The sequence below is a fragment of the Cebus imitator genome, unplaced genomic scaffold (assembly GCF_001604975.1).
Source record: "Cebus imitator isolate Cc_AM_T3 unplaced genomic scaffold, Cebus_imitator-1.0 Scaffold568, whole genome shotgun sequence".
Classification (NCBI taxonomy): domain Eukaryota; kingdom Metazoa; phylum Chordata; class Mammalia; order Primates; family Cebidae; genus Cebus; species Cebus imitator.
Genome location: NW_016107883.1, coordinates 1,368,381 through 1,386,496, shown reverse-complemented (window position 1 = coordinate 1,386,496; position 18,116 = coordinate 1,368,381). Strand labels below are relative to the sequence as shown.

The following is an 18,116-nucleotide window of genomic DNA, read 5'->3' as shown; positions in this document are numbered from 1 at the left end:
TTTAATATAGGCATTACAACTATATGTTCTCTCTAAGCACAGTTTTAACTATATCACTTAAGTTGTGGTATGATATGTCAACATTTTCATTCATCTCAAATTATTTTCCAATTCCCCTTTTTATTTCTTTTAGCTGTTGGATATTTAGAAGGATGTTATTTAATTTCTACAAATTTGTGATTTTCTGAAATTCTTTCTGCTACTGATTTCTAATTTCATTCCACTGTGGTTACAGTAAATATCTTGCATTATTTCTATCCTTTTTATTTATTGAGGTTTGTTTTTTGGCCTAGCATATGGTCTATTATGGACAATGTTTCATGCCCTGGAGAGACTGTATAGTCTGCTATCGTTGGGTGGATTGTTCTGTAGATGTCTGTTAGTTCAAGATAGAGTTCACTCTATCTTCCTGATAGACTGATGCTTTTCTCCTTTAAAAAGTAGCTGTTTATCTTTAGTTGTTGTTGTTTTAAAGTCCACTTAAGAGTCTGTTATTAATATAGTCACTCTGGCTTTCTTATGATTGCTATTTGCATAATACATGTTTTCCCATCCTTTTATTTTCCATCTATATTTGAATCCCAAATGTACCTCCTGTATACAGCAGTTAGATTGGGTTTTATATTTTTTAAAAATGTTTTTCACAGTGTTACTTACCAGTGGATCTTGGTTTTTAAATCCAGTCTGATAATTTCTACCTTTGATTGGATTATTGAATCCTTTCACATTTAATGTCATTATTAACACAGTTTATGTCTGCCATTTGACTTTTTTCTATATTTTTTATACTTCTATTACCCATGTACTGCTCCTTTTGCGTGAGTATTTTGTAGTATAGCATCTTAATATCTTTACTGATTGATTTTTTTCACTATACTTTTGGAATTACATTCCTAGCTATTTTCTAGGGCTTACCACATATACCTTAACTTATCAGAATCAGCTTCTGCTGTATGCTAACTCAATTCCAGTGAAATATAAAAATGTTATTCCTAAAGATCTTTACTCCCTTTCCTCACTTTTGTGATATTTTATACATATTACATTTATAAATGTTACAAACCACACATTAGGTTATTATAATCATCACTTTCTATAATTTCATGTCTTTTATAGAAGCTGAGACAAGAAAGGAGGATTACTATATGTTTATAGCTTTTGGTCATATTAGTCTTATTTATCATTTCTTAATCACTTTGTTCCTGTGGATTCAAGTTATCATCTGAAATAATTTCCTTAGTTTAATACAGATGTGCTCCTACCAACCTCCTCTGTGCTATCACTGAAAAAAATCATATTACATTTTTATGTTATAGGCCCAACAATACATTATATACACATTATTTTATATGATTGCTTTTGAAATCAAGTAAAAGAAAAAAGGTGAAAAAAATGTGTGCTTATGCCATATTTTATAGTCACATAATTACCTTTATCAGTGTTCTTTGTCTTTTTACCATCAAGGGTCACTTTACCATCAAGAGTCAAATTACCATCAAGGGTCACTTGCTTTTAGCTTGAATAACTTCCTTTATTACTTCTTATTTTTCTTATAAGGTACATCTGCTAGAAACAAATTTTCTCTGTTTTTGTTTATCTCAGAATAGTTTCATTTCACCTTGATTTTTGAATGATAGTTTTGTTGGACATAGTATTCATGTTTCCTTTGTTGCTGTTGTCCAGCTGTTTCCTCTGAGCACTTTTTAATATGTTGTCCTACTTCCTTCAGACCTCCAAAGTTTCTGATGAGAAATCAGCTTTTAATTGTATTGAGGTTCCCTTGTAACAGAGAAGTCATTTTTCTCTTACAGTTTTCAAGATCTTCCTTGTCTTTGGCTTTCAGTGTTTCTGCCATAATGTGTCTGCTTGTGGATCTTGTTGAATTTGCCCTACTTGGAGTTCCTTGAGCATCCTGGCCATAGATAAATATTTAAAAATAAATTTTGAAAGACTTCAGCCACCATTTCATCTAATACATTTTTGTTTCTTCCTCTCTCTCCTCTCCGTATGGTGTTGCCATTATGTATAGCAGTTGGTACACTTAATGGTGTCTCATGTTTTTCTGAAGCTCTGTATACTTGTCCTCATTCTTTTTTCTCTGTTCTTCATATTGCATAATTTCTATTAGTTTATTGTCAAGATTATTAATTCTTTTTGCCAGTTCAAATCTACATCAAGCCTCTCTAAAAATTTTCTGTCTCAGTTATTGTATTTTTCAGCTCCAAATTTCCTTAAAAAAAAAAGCCTCTCAGCCTGAGCAACATGGCACAATCCTGTGTCTCCAAAAAATACAAAAATTAGCCAGGCATGGTGGCATGCATCTGTAGTCCCAGTTCCTCAGGTGACTGAGGTGGGAGGACTGCTTGAGCCTAGGAGGTTGAGGCTGCAGTGAGCCATGATTGTTTCACTGCACTCCAGCCTGAGTGATAGAGCAAGACCCTGTTTCAAAAAAATAAATAATAATGTCTTTCTCTTTACTGATATTCTGTGTTTGATGAGGATGTTGTCATCATGCTTTTGTTTAATTCTTCAACCATGGTTTATTTTTTTGAACATATCTGTAATAGCAACTTTAAAGTCTTTGTAAAATCTGACATCTGGTTGCTCTCACAGGTGATTTCTGTTGACTGTTTTTTTTGTTTTTTTTTTCCTAGTGTATACTTTCAATCCTTTTTTATCTGGTCATGTTTTCCTGTTTCTTTGCATCACAATTTTCTGTGAAAAATTGGACATTTTAGGTAATATAGCAGCAATTCTAGGTACTGGTCTCTCCCACTTCTTTCCGGAGCTTGTTGTCATTATTCACGTACTTGTTTAGTAACTGATTGAATTATTGCAGTGAAGTCTATCCCCACTCCCCTACACCTCTACAGTAGGAAGCCTCTCATGTTGCTCCTGAGGGTAGTACAGCATTGGGTATGCTCACAGGAACCCTGCAATGACAGTGGCTTTGGCAGTGCTCTGATTTTCTCTTCCCCTGACCACACCCAGCTGGTACCAGATCTCATACTAGATCTGACTTTTCCTTGGTGCTGTCAATGGAATTAAAATTCCATTAATTGCAAGCTGATTGCTCTATTGTTTTCGATAATGTACTGGGGCATAAGTGGTTCCACAGACATATGCAATCAAATTTGGGTCTCTTTGAAGAGATAGTTCCTGAAGTCAATGCTTGAAATTTGTTCTGGCCCCATGAGATCTCTTTCTCTGATTCCTCTGGCAAACTAGCCTGCCTGAAATGTAACCTATGTCGCCAATGAATCTATCAATCTTCTAATTTCATTTCACCAGAACCTCCCTAACAGCATTTTTGGAAGTGGCTTGAACTTTTCCATCCTCTGTTGCACATGAAGTCAGTTCCTTTGGGGACAGATTTGGAGCTGTCTCTTTATAGTTTGTTTGTACTCCCAAGCAAAATCTCTGAGCTATGGCTCTGGAGCTGGGGTTGGGGAAAATGGTGTGCTTTCCTGAATGACACCCCCACTTTAGGAGCTAAATGGTCAGTGGAGATGAATAGCCTCAGGTCTTTCTGGCTTACCTCTCCAACATGGAAATTCTGCCTAAGGGTGATTGGGGCCCTGGCACACATGGCACAGCCATAAGTGAGGCTGTTCTATGAGTGAGGGTTGGCTAGAAGGGAGTCTCCACCTCTGGGCCACATTCACCCAGACCTTGGTTTCAGCAACTGGGAGCTAAGGTGGAGGAGAAAGGAACCCTGTGTTCTAGGTTGAAGCTTTCTGGAGTGGAGTTTCAAACTTACTGAGTTGGGAGGGGAAAAGAAGAGAGTGGGTCTCGGTTCAAATACCACAGACTCACTATTCTTATTGCATTTTAGTGTATGTTCTTGAATAAATGTTTTTTCATTTGCTGTATGCATTCTGAACCATTTCCAGAGACTTTAAATGCTTGTTTTAAAATTTTTCACTAGTTTCAGTGGATAACAGGTTTGCAGAGTTCTTCATACTGTCATGCTGGAAGTGAATTGTCCTTCAGAACTTGTAATGTTTTCTTTTAGAGAGTGACTATTTGATACATATAGATCTTCATAGAAAAACAGTTTTCTGATTTAACATGCATATAAATGACTTGGGGAACTTGTTTACAATCCTGGGGTCCTACTCCCAGAGATTATGATTTTCCAGAACTAGGGTGGTAATCAAAAGAAATCTGCATGTTTAGCAAGCTCCTTATGTGATTCTTTGAGAAAAAATTATACTAAAAAGACTAATGCCTACCAGATAAGATTGAACTCTTCGTCTTCATTTTTTGAAAGCAAGTTCTATGTCTACTAAGGGGCATTGCTGTTATGGCAGTGTCAAACACTGGCTACTTAAGTATTACAATAACGTGTGTGTGTGTGTGTGTGTGTGTGTGTGTGTGTGTATGTGTGTGTGTGTTTACATCAAAATCTAGAAATTCTGTCATTCTAAAAAGTGCTGCCTGTTTGGAGATGGGAAGTACCACAGAACCACGGTTTGGGGATGACAAGAATCAAAGATGACAGAGGGCCCAAGGGCAAGGTTTCTCAGATTAGAGATGGGAGATTAGAGTTGGGAGACCACCTGGCTCAGAATCTTGAGTTTTCACATACCAGATCTGATTTTTCCTTGGTGCTCATTTATAACCTTTCCTCAAAACAAAGAGAGAACACTGTAGTCTTTTCTGCAACTGGTCTGATTTCCACATCATCAAGGGGCAATGTGTGCCTTTGTTGAGCAAATTAATGGGATTAAAACAGCTATCAAGCATGCTGCAGCAGAAGGAATTCCTCTTGCCCAGCTGCACATTTTTATCACTACTGTGAATCTTCATACTCATAATAGAAAATGAATATCATTTCATATTTTAAAACTCTAGACAGAAGCCATTAGCAATTTATTTTTCCCAAAGAACCAGCTAATTAAAATTGTAAATAAGATTGTGTTATGTTTGCATGTACTCCTGTGAGTCTCATGAAGAACCAGAACATAGATGGCTATATGACTGTTCTGTGAATATTACCACCCAACTTCACTTCCATCTGCCCACACTCCAATCAGAGAAGAAGATCACACTCAGGGGAAGGAAAATTTATGCTAAAGGCTTCCACAACAGAAGGCAGAATTTAAAAAGAGGAAGGCCCCAAAGAGTTCAGGAAAGGTGGTTTTCTGAGGCACTGTAAGAAGCAATAGAATATTTTCCTACTGCGTTTAGGTAGGTGGGTTGTTATTGTTGTTATTATTATTGATTGAAGATCAAAAGAACAGGATTTCCCAGTGGGAAATTCAAAAACACATGTTATGACAAAAAATCCAAAATCAACCAATTTTAACTTTTTTTCATTTTATTTATGTACCATATTTAGTAAGGTATCACTCCCACACTCTTGGTATGTTAATAATTGATGGCCTCTCCAGGTTCCAATTTATAGAGAAAATTTAGCAAATTTCTGATTTTTCTTCTGTGATTTAATGATATGCAATTATTTCTTTGTATTACAGACTTAATTGTATAACCACAAAATTTATATGTTGAAGCCCTAACCCCTAAGTACCACAAAAGGTGACTGCATGTGGAGACAGGGTATTTAAAGTGGTAATTAAGTTAAAATGAGCCTATTAGGGTGGGATCTAATCCAATCTGAGTAGTATCTTTATATAAAAAGGGGAAATTAAGACATACAGAGAGATACGAGGGGTGTGTGCTCCCAAGAAAAGGCCATGTGACAGCACAGTGAGAAGGTAGCCATCTGCAAGCCAAGAAGAGAGGCCTTAAGAGAAACTAAACCTGCCATCACCTTGATCTTGAGCTCTTAGATTCCAAAACTGTGAGTAAACAAATTTCTGTGGTTCAAGCCACCCAGTCTGTGACATTGTTATGGCGGCCCTAGCAAATTAATACTCTCAGTAATGTTCACCTTTGCAGGAGTTGGGTCTTTAATGTATAAACACCTGACATGAGAAAATAAAACTGAACAGGTAAGTTATTAGCTGATCATTTTCACTGACAAAATGATATACCTAGGACTTCTTTAAATTGTAAGTTCTTTGGTACTTTACAGAGTCACTTCAATTCACAGGCCATAATTACTATCAATGAATGAAAAATCAACATTAAGTCAATGCAGATTGTTAATTGAAAAATGTACATGACCACCCCCCATCTAAATTGGGCCCTTTTCTTAAACTCTGTCACAACATCCCTTACTCTTCCAACATAAGACTTATCAGTTTGTAATCATATATTTATTTGTGAGATTATATCCTTCACATCTATCTCCCCAATGGACTCTCCATGAAACATAATCATCTCTGTCTTGTTCACCACTATATGCTCAGTATTCAACACAATGTCTGATCCTTAATTACTTGTTGAATGAGTGAATAAAGAAGTGATAAGGTTCTTAGGACATTAAGTTGGGGAGGTTGATTGCCAGGTTTTAGGATTCCCCTGAATCTCTGGAAACTGTCTAAAAAATGTGTTTATGCATATATGTCTCTGAAGAGAGGATTCATAACCTTCATTTGATTTCAAAGGGATCTGTGAACTCCCTGAAACGTAAGGAACTGTTGGCCTATTTCCCTGTGGTAAAACAAGATTCAATACCAAAAGACTTACCTGCAGCCTAAAACAAAGTATGCTATATTTACATTTACATGAATGGATGTGTGGGCATATGTATATGCATGTGTATAGTTTCCAAGAACAGAAATGCTGCAGTGAATTTACAGAACAATCCACATTCCCATTTCCCCTGAGTAATTGATCATTCCTGTAGTCATTGAGCTCAAGTAATAGCCACTTGCATACATCTGTTTCTTGACAGCAACATCCACCGCTTAGGCCAGAGAAAAGGAATCTATAATTCCCTCCTTTCACCTGCTTGGGATGCTGACATCCCTTTTTGCAGGAAGTTTCTTTTAATAGCAAATCTTAAACCTCCCATGCAATAAAGGCACCAGGCCATGTTTATCAAGCACAGGAGCCCAGGTAACTTGATCCAACAACACTGAGATTTCCCTTCCCTCACCCTGAAGCCACAAGAAGATCCAGCCTAATCAGGCCAAGGGGGCCTCTGAGTGCTGTGTACATTCACAGCGAGGGAGGCTACAAATGGGCTGGGAAACACTAATTGGCTGTTGTATACTACATCTCTTCTCTTCTCTCTCCCAGTTCCAGAAGTTACTTACCTTCAGTAAATTTTCTCCCTTATTTTTGTCCTAAAAAATGGAGACTTCAACAGTAATCTGTCAGAAGAAAGGTCTTTGATGTGCTGTTAACTCTGTTATCCATACTAGCAGAGAAGAGCAGTTGTACAGATAATTCAAAACCAAAGGCTCTTTTAACTTTGCAGTCACTGTTTCTAGGGGTTTGGTGGTCATCTTACCTCCCTAATTATGGTTGTCTTTGTTTCTTATTAAAATGAGTTTGTCTGCCTTAGGGCCAGATGGTTGTGTGATGTGCAAATTCTGTCACAGAATTTGTAAAACTCACCAGGGAAAATCCACAGGGCACACAAATAATCAAACTTGACTAGATTTGAGTTCACGTTCTTAATCACCTGTGATCAATTGCTTTGCTACTCTACACTAAAGTGAGACAGAGATAAGAAATATCCACAGGAGACTAATGGGAAGAGAATGAGTCTTTACATTTAGATGAAGACACAAGACTGTGTTGTGGCCAAGACTGATAACACAATCAGTGTTAATGATTTCCTTCCTTAGTCTCACAACCTTCATCTCTGCAACCAGAGTGATCTTTCTATGCAAGTCTCATGATGTTCACCTCTACCTAACATCCTTCAGTGTGGTAGTCATTAGAGCTGTTCACAACCATCCTGTTCCCTCCTTCCCAGCATGTGATAGGACTGCACGATGTCCCCAGCCACTTCAAATTAGACGTGGTTCTGTGATTTGTGTTGGCCAATGGAATGTGAGCAAATGTGTCACTTCTAGTTGGAAGGTTTCAGGGCCAGTGTGTGTCCTTGGGTACATGCTTTGTCTGGCAAGGCTGGCAGCATCTGAGCTGGCAAATCTGAGCTGGTGGTTACACCATCAACCCAGGTCTCCCTGGGTGGCTATGATAAGCAGAGCTCCTACAAGCTAGGGATGGGTGTGTGGTAGGAGCGATAAATAAACCTCGGTTGTTTTCAACCATTGAGATTTTAAGGTTCTTAGTTAACTCAGCATATCTATTACTGCACATATCAAGCTGCACCATGATTATCTGAAATTTTCCTTCTCTAGCTAGACACTGAACAACTTGAAGCCAGAATTATTTAATTAAAAGTAATGGCAAAAGCATAATTACTTTTGTACCAACCTAAAATATTCTTTCTCCAGTGTGTGAACTCCAGTGTATAACATATTTAAAACAGCTTGGTAGAAAATGAAATTCTCTTCCTTCTTGGCCTCTATGATTTTCCTTGTTTCTGTTTTTCTAACATTTGCCCCACTCCCAACATCACCAGCTACAATGATAAGGTGTCTTTGTTTTTCAGATATATGAGGAATGGTGGAGGTATTTTTCTGGGCCAATAATTCAAGTAGGAAGAGCTGGCAGAGGAGACAGAGAGAGGCATTCTAAGGCTATAGGAGTTTGAAATATAATGGCTTCAAGGAGCAGACACAATTTGAAATAAAATCTTGGGGCAACCACTCAGGAAAACATAAATATATCCCAAAGTGTTAGGTTTATGGAGAATAAGAGTGGTCATCTGGACTGAACTCCTCCATCCTTATTATTATTATAACACCAGCATTTACTGATGACTTACTATATGCCAGGCACCATTCTTGTTTTACAGTTAACACATTAAATCCTTACAACAATCTCATATGGTAACTATTATTATTTTCATTTTATAAATAAAGAAACTGAAGCATAGAGAGGCAAAGTAAATTCTATCCAGCCATACAGTTAGCAAACATCCCTCTCTGAATTCCCCATCTGCCTGAACCGTCGCCATCACGGAGAGCTCACTACCTCCCACTGCAACCCACCCCACCTCCCGCTCTGAGCCATGTCCTGCCTCCCACTCAAACTGCCATCCCCTGAACATTTCTGCCTTCTAAAGAAACAGAGCAATTCTACTCTTTTCTCTTTAAGATAGCCCTTTAAATATTCGAACATGTCCCCTAGAGTTTCTCTTCCCCAGTTTAAACGGCCCCAGGTCACTCAGCCATTTCCAATGTGCAACAGCTTGAGGCCCCTCACCATCCCAGCTTGGTGACTCACACATGCTGGGGACCAAAAAAAGTTGGCTAAGTCAGTGAAGTGGAACTGGTACTCGCCCTTCTAGAATCGAGCTGAGCCAGTGCATTCTACAACCCCAGGTCCATTCTTTCACTGTGTAAAGCAGGATCCGGAGGAATAATCTACTGCAGGAACAGCTGGCTGGCCACATGCCCTACACTCATCCCCACTGCAACAAACAGAACACCAAAGGGTCCACATGTTCACAGTTCTTCATTCTTCCTTGGGTGGAAAGTCTGTTTCTGTCCCTCCTTCCCCTTCTCCCCATACTCCCACTCCCAGAGGCAGTGCTAACAGCCCCTCAGCTCACCATGGAGTTCATGGCAAAGTGATTGTGCTGCGTCTGAAGGTCTAGGGCATACTGGTAGCTGACTCCAATCTCCGTGTGGCTTTGGAGGAATAACTCCTTGTTGTGGCTTATCCAGTCGAACATCTAGAGGGGACAAGAAGGCACAGCGTAATCAGAATGGTCATGGGTCAAATAGTGCAAAACTTTCAGAGCTAGTGGAAGGGAAAAAAGCTCTCCTGCTGGTGCTCAGTGAGAACCAGTTATATTCTGAGTCTCAGAGTTGTCGTAGGGGTGGGCCACCGCCTAATTTCTCAGAAGAGCCCTCACTTTCAGCTTAAGAACCCACCAGGACCCAGTGTGTTGCTTTACAGAGCCTAAGGGAAAAAGAGAAAATGAGTGAGGTAATTGGCATATGGAGGGGAAGCTGTTTACCATTCCCAGCATGCTTGCTTTAGGGACAGGGGCTGAGGAGACAAGCTGGGAGGCTTAATGTATCTCCTACTGCACTAGTAGAAGGGAGAAATCCTTGAAGCAAGCAACAGGGACATCCTTACCTGCCCCTGCCCCCCTTATACACTGCCCAGCCACACACAATGTTGAATTGATTCCGAACTGAATCAACTTTTCTCATAACTCTACAGCCTCACAAATCCAGGTTTTCTGCTATAACCCACTGGGAACCAGAAGATGAGAGTTTTAAAGGTAATATAAGTACTGCCTGGTGCTAGCACAGTGGGCATTAAGCCATTTTCCTCCTCCTAGCTCCGTACCCTGTTTTCACTTAGGTATCCAGCCCTCTTCCAGGCAGCCTGCATACTTCAGTGGGAGCTGACCAGAACCACTGGCTCTTCAGGACACCAGACCTAAGCCAACCAGTGCATGACATTTCCCAACCAATGCGACTGTCTCAGATATAAGGATGTGATTCAATTTAGTACAATAAAACATGAGTGTAGTTTGCTAGAAACTTCTAGGAAAACAGAATCATAGTTCTTTAGTTATGGCTTCTCTTCCTCTAGTAGTGTTGTCTGTAGCTCTGACCTCAAATTGCTGCAGCCATTCTTCTGGCAGCCTGAGGGTGAAGCCAATGAGTAGAGAAAGGGTGGAGCCAAGACAACTGCAGGAAGCAGGCAGAGCCCTGGCTGAGCCTTGTCTGGTCTCCACTTCGTCTCTGGACTTCCTTGGACCTGAGCCAAGAAATCTTCTTTATTATTCAAGCCAGTTTAAGTTGGACTTTCTGTGATTTTCTGTCCAGAGCAGAAAATTCTACTTTTTTCTCTTTAAGGCAGCCCTTTAAATATTTGAAGTCAGCAATCACATGTCCCTTACAGTTTCTCCTCCCCAGAGGGATGTGAACTAGAAGGGAAGAGAAAATGCTTAGGAGGCTGCTACAGAAATCCCGATGAGGGTGAGGACCTGGAAACTCAACCATTTCCAGTATGCCACAGCTTGAGGCCCCTCATCATTCCAGCTCAGTGACTCACACATGCTGGGGACCAAAAAACATTGGCTAAGTCAGCGAAAGCCAGGAAAGGTGTGAAAAAATACATCTGGAAAAGAGAGCTGCACTACTTAAGCCTCACACTCCATTTGGGCTGGACTAAAGGCTGTGGCCCAGTTGCAGAGTACAGCAGGAAGGAGCTGAGCACAGAAGCAGGCTAAAAAGCAGCCACGATTGCGCCAGCTTTCCGGAGCCAGGGCTGCAGGCTTATCCAATTATGTCCCTTTAACAGAGAAGTGAATTGACTATTTCAATTACATTCAACCAATATTTATGGGACACTTGCCATGCGCCAGGCACCGCTGGAGGTCACATGAGGAAAAAATGACTAAAATATGGTTCTTGAGTATTGGTGGCTTAAAGGCTAATGTGGAAAGTTGACATGGACTCAGATACAACTTTAGTGCAATGTAGCACACAATGAGATTAAAATTACATCTAAAAAAATCTACTGATAAGTTGAATATTGGCTGTTGAGGGAGCACAGAGGAGGGCACCTCACCTATTCTTGAGGGAGTGGGATAGGGAAGAGCAGAGAAGGCTTCTCAGAGGAGGTGACATCTGAATTGAGCCTTGATTCAGGTAGTAATCAGCTAGGTGAAGGTCAGTGGGATGCATGCTCAGACAAAGCGGCAGAACTGGGGGCAGCCCGCTGTGTTGAGGACAATGAAGGCTCCTCAGCTGTGTTTCTGGATCCTGGCATCAAGGAGATGTGGCTGGGGAGGTAGGTGGGACAGGCTTCAGGAAACCTGCAGCACACATTGTCAGCTGCCAGGTGCTGGTGGAAGGTTTTAAACTGAGTAGTGAAGTGTGAAGTGAGCTTTGATGGCAGCGAGGGATGTGGACTAGAAAGGAAGGGAAATGGTTAGAAGGCTGCTACAGAAATCCTGATGAGGGTGCTGACCTGGAATCTTGGATTAGGGGAGTGGCAGTAGAGTCTGAGAAATTGGCAGATTTGAGAGCTACTCGGAGCATTATTGAGGACTTGGTTGTTTAGAGAGGAAAAGGTGGGGAAGAGGTAGAACAGTCAGGTTTCTGGCATGGCACCCTGAGTCCTGGTAATAAACAGTACCACGACAAGAGGAAGATAAAAAGCTTGGTGGGAAATACTATGTTCCATTTTAGATGTGCTGAGCTTGGGAGGCCTATGAGAGTTTCAAGGGAAAGTATCCAGTAGGCAGTTAGATTTGTGTCTGAAGGTCAGGAGAGAGACATCAGGGCTGTAACAAGTCACACCTAAGTATAAAAACATCACCTTCCAAAAGCAACCGCGCATGATTTGGAGATTATTCTCCCTTTTGAATTACACTTCCATCAACCTACACCAACGGTAAAGAAAGGAGGAAAGGACCATTCTTTACTTCTGAGTGCCAGAGGATTTATTTCAGGCTGGGGCTCCTGTAGAGGCTGGGTCGATATTTGTGCTGTGTGCACTATCCTGGGTCCTCAAGCCTCTGCCACCCTCACATTACAGGCATTTGGTCATGGCTTTTTTTTTTCTTCTTTAATTATTATTAAGGACAAGGAGGAAAAGAAGACAGGTGCCCCAGGAGTTTAGAGGACTCTCATTCTGTAATTTTTATCTTTAAAAGTCTGCCTCCCAGCCCCATTTTAAAATAATTTCTCATTTATTTTCTTATTGACAAAAGAATCAATAAGGCTAATGAAAGTCTGAAATGCCTGAAGTCCTTGGAACTTGTGATGAAAAGCACTCACTCCATACACTTTCTTGGATATCTCAGTGGCCGATAAGTGACCTTCCCTGTATTTTATGTTAAAATGATGATTTAGATATGCAAATAAGCAGCTGAGTTATGTCACCAGAATGATTAGATTGCTCAGCACCAGATCACAGGGTAGGAAAAGCTGAGCATGGGCCAATTAGGGTGGAAAGGAATATAAAAATGAGTTAAAGACAGGTGAGAGTTGAGGGTGCTGACAGAACTGTGCACTTTGCTGAATCAGCTTCTTACAGAATGAGGTCTGCACCCATGCCATCCCAACTGATTTTGCCTCCTACGTTTGGAGCATACAAGCTTCTCACTGGGTTCTGGGACATTCTGGAAAAGTTTAACTTTCACTGGAGGTGGTGCTCCAAAGAGGTGACACACATCTCAGTAAAGAGAAAAAGATCTGCTCTGGGAAGTAGATGGTCTCATGTGATGTCAGGAACCAGGGTTTCCTAAGGGATTGTGACAAGTCTTCTCTGGGCCTAAACTTGCTGCCTACTTACATATAATCCTCACCCTTGCAAGCCTGACTGTCTGTAAGGGTCATAGTCATCTCTGTTGCATTCAGTGGAGCTGGCAGCAGAGGCAGAATGTGTGTGTGCATCCATGCATGGGTGTGTATGTATATATACAGTCAAGTGAGATGAGGACTAGGCTGGTTCCAGGCCCAGCTCTGTCACTAACTCCATATGAGACTGTGGAAAAGTAATTTCATTTCTGTCATCTCCTCATTTGCAAGAGATAGTGGTTTGCAGAATGGAGGTAAGCATCCTGGTTTATAATAGGCTCAATTTGAAAACTTATGGAATGTATTTTTTCCCCACCCAAAATAAAAAATAGTTTTGTTGATTCTCCTGGATCAAAAGATATACTCATTGCTACAACTTAAATTTTTATCTTTTTGAATAAAATTATGTCAGTGAGAAAAATGACATTGTTTTATAGCCAGAGAAGGGAAGCTTCTGGGCTTGGTAGCAGGTGCCTGTAATCCCAGCTACTCAGGAGGCTAAGCCAGGAGAATTGCTTGAACCCAGAAGGTGGAGGTTACAACAAGCTAAGATCGTGTCACTGAACTGCAATCCAGGCAACAGCGTAAGACTCCGTCTCAAAAAATAAAATAAAATAAAAAGAAAGGAAGCTTCTTAGTCTCAGCCCTGACCATGGTGTGATGCTTTAGAGTTCAAAATGTCCATTCACCCTTCAACATTACATTGCATCCATAAAACAATCCCACAGGGTGCAACCATCAGGCCCACTACACAGGCAGGAAAACAGGTTCAGGGATGTAAAGTCCAAGGTGTAGATTTAATTTATTCTACCCAAGGCCACATTCACTGAGTGACCACTGAGCCAGGCTTTGGGGACACTGCCTGCCTCCTGTTCATATGGCTGTAAGACTTTCTCTGCCTGGGCTCCACAGGGCAGTTATCCCTAAAAGGTAGCTGCAAGGGTACTGTGGTACTCCAGCTGGGGTAAGGTGCTATTCCTCAATGGGAACATTCCCCTGCCAATACCTAGCCTGCTTCCCCTCCTCCACCTCCTCCTTTTTCTCCCCTTCCTCCACTGCCTGCCCCACCATGATGGAATGCCAGGTATCTGGGGACAATTGATTCAAATAGCTCTAGTTCTCTCAATAAATACTCACTGAATGAATAAATGAATACTATGAGTTGGTCATAGGTTCTTCCTTTGCTAATCTCCAAGTAAGTGGACTCTTTCTAAGCTCCCTTCCAGCTAGGACATTTAAACTAAAAATATCTCCAAAGTGCCTTCAAACTTTTTGATATGTCTTTGTTTTTTGAGAAGCTACAAATGGTGTGTTCAACAAAATGTAATATAACAAAAAATTCTACAAAGAGGAAGTTCATGTCTAAATAATAAATTGTATCTCTTTGAAATCAAAATAGTTTTGTCTTATTAAGAAGATAGATGTTATGTGTAAGCCATTTGGGTTTTTTTTTCCTTTCTTTTTGGGGTTGTGTTTTTACCAAGCTAAGTAGTTTTTTTTCTGCTGGCTAAAATCCAGTGAAAATATACAAATCTAGTTCTTAATAAATAGTATATGTTAAATGAATCTATTTAAATGCAAATTAGGAAATCAAACAGAAACCTTTTTCTCCTTTTTCTTTTAATGATAAGAATAGCTAAAATGTTATTATTGTTCTGTTTTTAATGAAGCATAAACTATTCATAGGGCAAGTATATTAAGAATCTTGTGTTTATTTTCCTTCATTTGTCAAATTTAGTAATAGTATCTGATTTAGAGTTTTAACTTTCAAACCACCTTACTATCTATTGTTAGTATCTTATACTCTAATTATAGATTACACTGGTATTAAAGAGGTTCCTATTCGGCTTTGATGAGCTGATTAAGAGGACAGAAGACAACCAGTGGCTTTTTTTTGCCTAAATATGCACACCCCAATATCAATCATAACTATACCCTCTGTACACTACAGTCTCCCATCCATAAAAGCTTGTGCCCTAGAGAGCACTAACAACCTCCATGCAGGTGAACCTTGTTATGTCTGGGAAACCAGCTGTCCAGTTAATTCCAAAATAAAATTTTATGTGTGTTAGAGTGCAAGGAACAGAATTCAAATCAGTACAGACTCTGCTGTTTACACTTTGGCAAGTTTTATCATTGGTCTGAAACTCAGTTCCTTATCTGTAAAATGTGGGTAACAATTTAAACTACTTAAACTTTAGAATATCAGGGAGATTCAAATAAAATGATGGCTATAAAAATGCTTTGTTAAGTGCTACATATATGATAGATTTTAAAATCTACATATGAGCATATTCCATTGCACATATTTCCCAAATGTTTTCATTATGGTAAATAACAGATGAAAGTGTGAATTTAAGATTGCAGTAGATGGAGAATCACACCTGCAACTATATGCAAACACATCCAAAGCCTAGCCACCTAGACATGCACCCCCAGAGTGACCACAGGAAACTTCACAGACATAGCCCAAAGGTGCCTGTCCATCCTTCCACCATCTCCACTTTCACACACTCAGAGGCACGGTGGGTAGCCTTGCCCACAGAAGACTCAGAAGCCCACATACTCTCTCAGGGCTCTGCCTGAGGACACTGGTGCCTTCCTGCTGTCCCTAAGTGGCCTGACCAGGGATCTTACTTCCTCCTGCCTTGCTTCTAAACTCTCCCTTCCCCACCCTTTCTGCCACACCTCAACTCTCACTATTAGAGACTCAGTCCCTTTGGCTATTTACAGTTTTTCACTCAGGTGAGATGCCTATTAAAATACAATTTTTCCTGCAATCCCTCCTGGAATTAGTTTATCCTGAATATAGAAACAGTTTAGTAAGGGGACAAGACCCTTTGTGAACATGGCCCAGGAATGAGATCCACCAAGTGGCAGAGAGGTCCTAGAGAGAAGGAGAGAGGCCCTAAAAATAGAAGTGAGAATCAAAGGCAAAATCCCCCCACTTCACAATTTTGCCTTCATGGAACTTGGACTGACCCAGGACACATGTTCTTGTGCAAATAGGGCAATACACAGACCTCACATGTGTATAATCTGGTCCAGGACCCTCAAGACCCTTCTTGGTTTTCAGTTATCCACTCTCCTAGAATTAAGCTTTGCTAGTTTTCCAAAAAGAAGAAGAAAGAAGAAGAAAGAAGAAAGAAGAAAGAAGTAGAAAGAAGAAAGAAGAAGTAGAAGAAGAAAGGTAGAGAGGGAGGAAAAAACCATAAAGAAACCCAAAATGTGGAGTTATCTCCAGGTTCCAAGAATTCCTCACTGAAGAATGTGGTACCTCACCTTTTTCATAACCTGCAAACCCTACAGGCCACAGGGTATTCAGGTTCTGAAGAGATCATTACACTGACATCTACAGACAGGGGAGGCAGCTGGGATATGGGCCTGAGAAGCTGTAGGGGTAAGTATCTCTTGAAGCTCTGCTTGTTTCCTTCGTGTTTTTGGCATGTCAGTTGGCATACTTTCATATATTGTGTAAAAGAGAAGCCATTTTTGTCTTTTGTCATAAATCCAGTCTGCTCAAGGAAGGACAGCACAACCTGGTTACCTGGGAGACACTTTCACTGTATCCTCAGTAACTGGCCAGGATGCAAAACGTTTCACTGACAAGACCGTGCCTCTGACCTGTAAACATGCTATGGATCCCCTAACTCATTTCTTATACCTTCTATACCCACATTCCTTAAATCTCAAATCCCATGTCTAACACCCTTACATGTTGCTCACAATCTAGAACAGGTCTGATTTCTCTGTAAAATAACCAAATATCCCACTATGAGTGAAGGGCTAACAAAACCCTTCCCCTCTTGCATGCTAATTTGACCTTCAGTTAACATCCAAGTTCAACTTCCCTGAAAACAGATAAAAGATGGTATGTGCCAACATGTTGCTAAATCATGTTTCTTATGGTAAAAATACCCTGTTTTATCTGGATTTCAAGGAACTATAAGAGAACTGCAAACACCTGATGGGTACATCACACCTTGGACATCCCTGAGGTGGTGATTTTTATAACTGCAATGTTCATTCCAGAAACTCTGGAAGCTGTGCCAATGGAGTTGTTACCAAAAATACTGTTTCCTATGAGGCATGGAGCTTATAAGCCATGGCAGCTCCTGCAGCTGCCCAACACAGATTTTATCTCTTTGCACCTAGGTCGATGTCTGAGCTGAACTGCTGCAAGCCCTGCTCTGCTGGCAAGCTGTGGTTCCCATCTTATATCATTCTCAGTAGATCAGTACCCAAGATGGCCCATGGTAGTCTCTTAGGCTGAGTGTTTAGCAGGACCTAAGAAGACTCCCTGGTAGGTGTTGTGTTCATATTTTAGAACCAAACTATACCTACAACAGTACTAAGCCTCTTGTCTTCTTTTTCTTCCTCTTCCCTTCTCTCCATAACAATTTGTCTCCATGGCACATGTTAGTGTTACCTCCATAACATCAATAACGATGATGGTTACGACAATTGCAAAAACTAAGATTTGCTAAATGCTCACTATGTGACAGGTAATGTACTAAGCACTTTAGATATATTAACTCAATCCTCCTAATAACCTCATAATTATCTCCTCAATATTAACCCTCGACATCATCTCCATTGTATGAATTAGGAAACTAAGGCACAAATAAATTAATTAAGTTGTCCAAAGCCACACAGCTAATAAAGTTAGCTGAGTGGCTTTGGACAACTTAATTAATTTGTTGCTTTTACTACTTTCTTGACTTGACACTCACGATGAAAACCAGTCACCTCCTAGTTTCTTAATTATTTATTCTGTCAGTTCTCATTCACTTTGGCCTTGCACAGTCCTTTCTGAAATTCCACCCTGTCTGCCCCCCAAGACCTGGCAAT

At 40.3% G+C, this 18,116-nt stretch overlaps 1 protein-coding gene across 1 annotated transcript in view; it reads right to left on the bottom strand.

Annotated features, from left to right (window-relative positions):
* Nucleotides 1–18,116, bottom strand: part of KALRN (kalirin RhoGEF kinase) — a 635,807-nt gene that overhangs the window by 421,021 nt on the left and 196,670 nt on the right. The window contains exon 6 of the mRNA XM_037734035.1: nucleotides 9,548–9,670. Coding sequence (XP_037589963.1) covers nucleotides 9,548–9,670 — 123 coding nt within the window. The remainder of the gene's footprint in view (nucleotides 1–9,547; nucleotides 9,671–18,116) is intronic.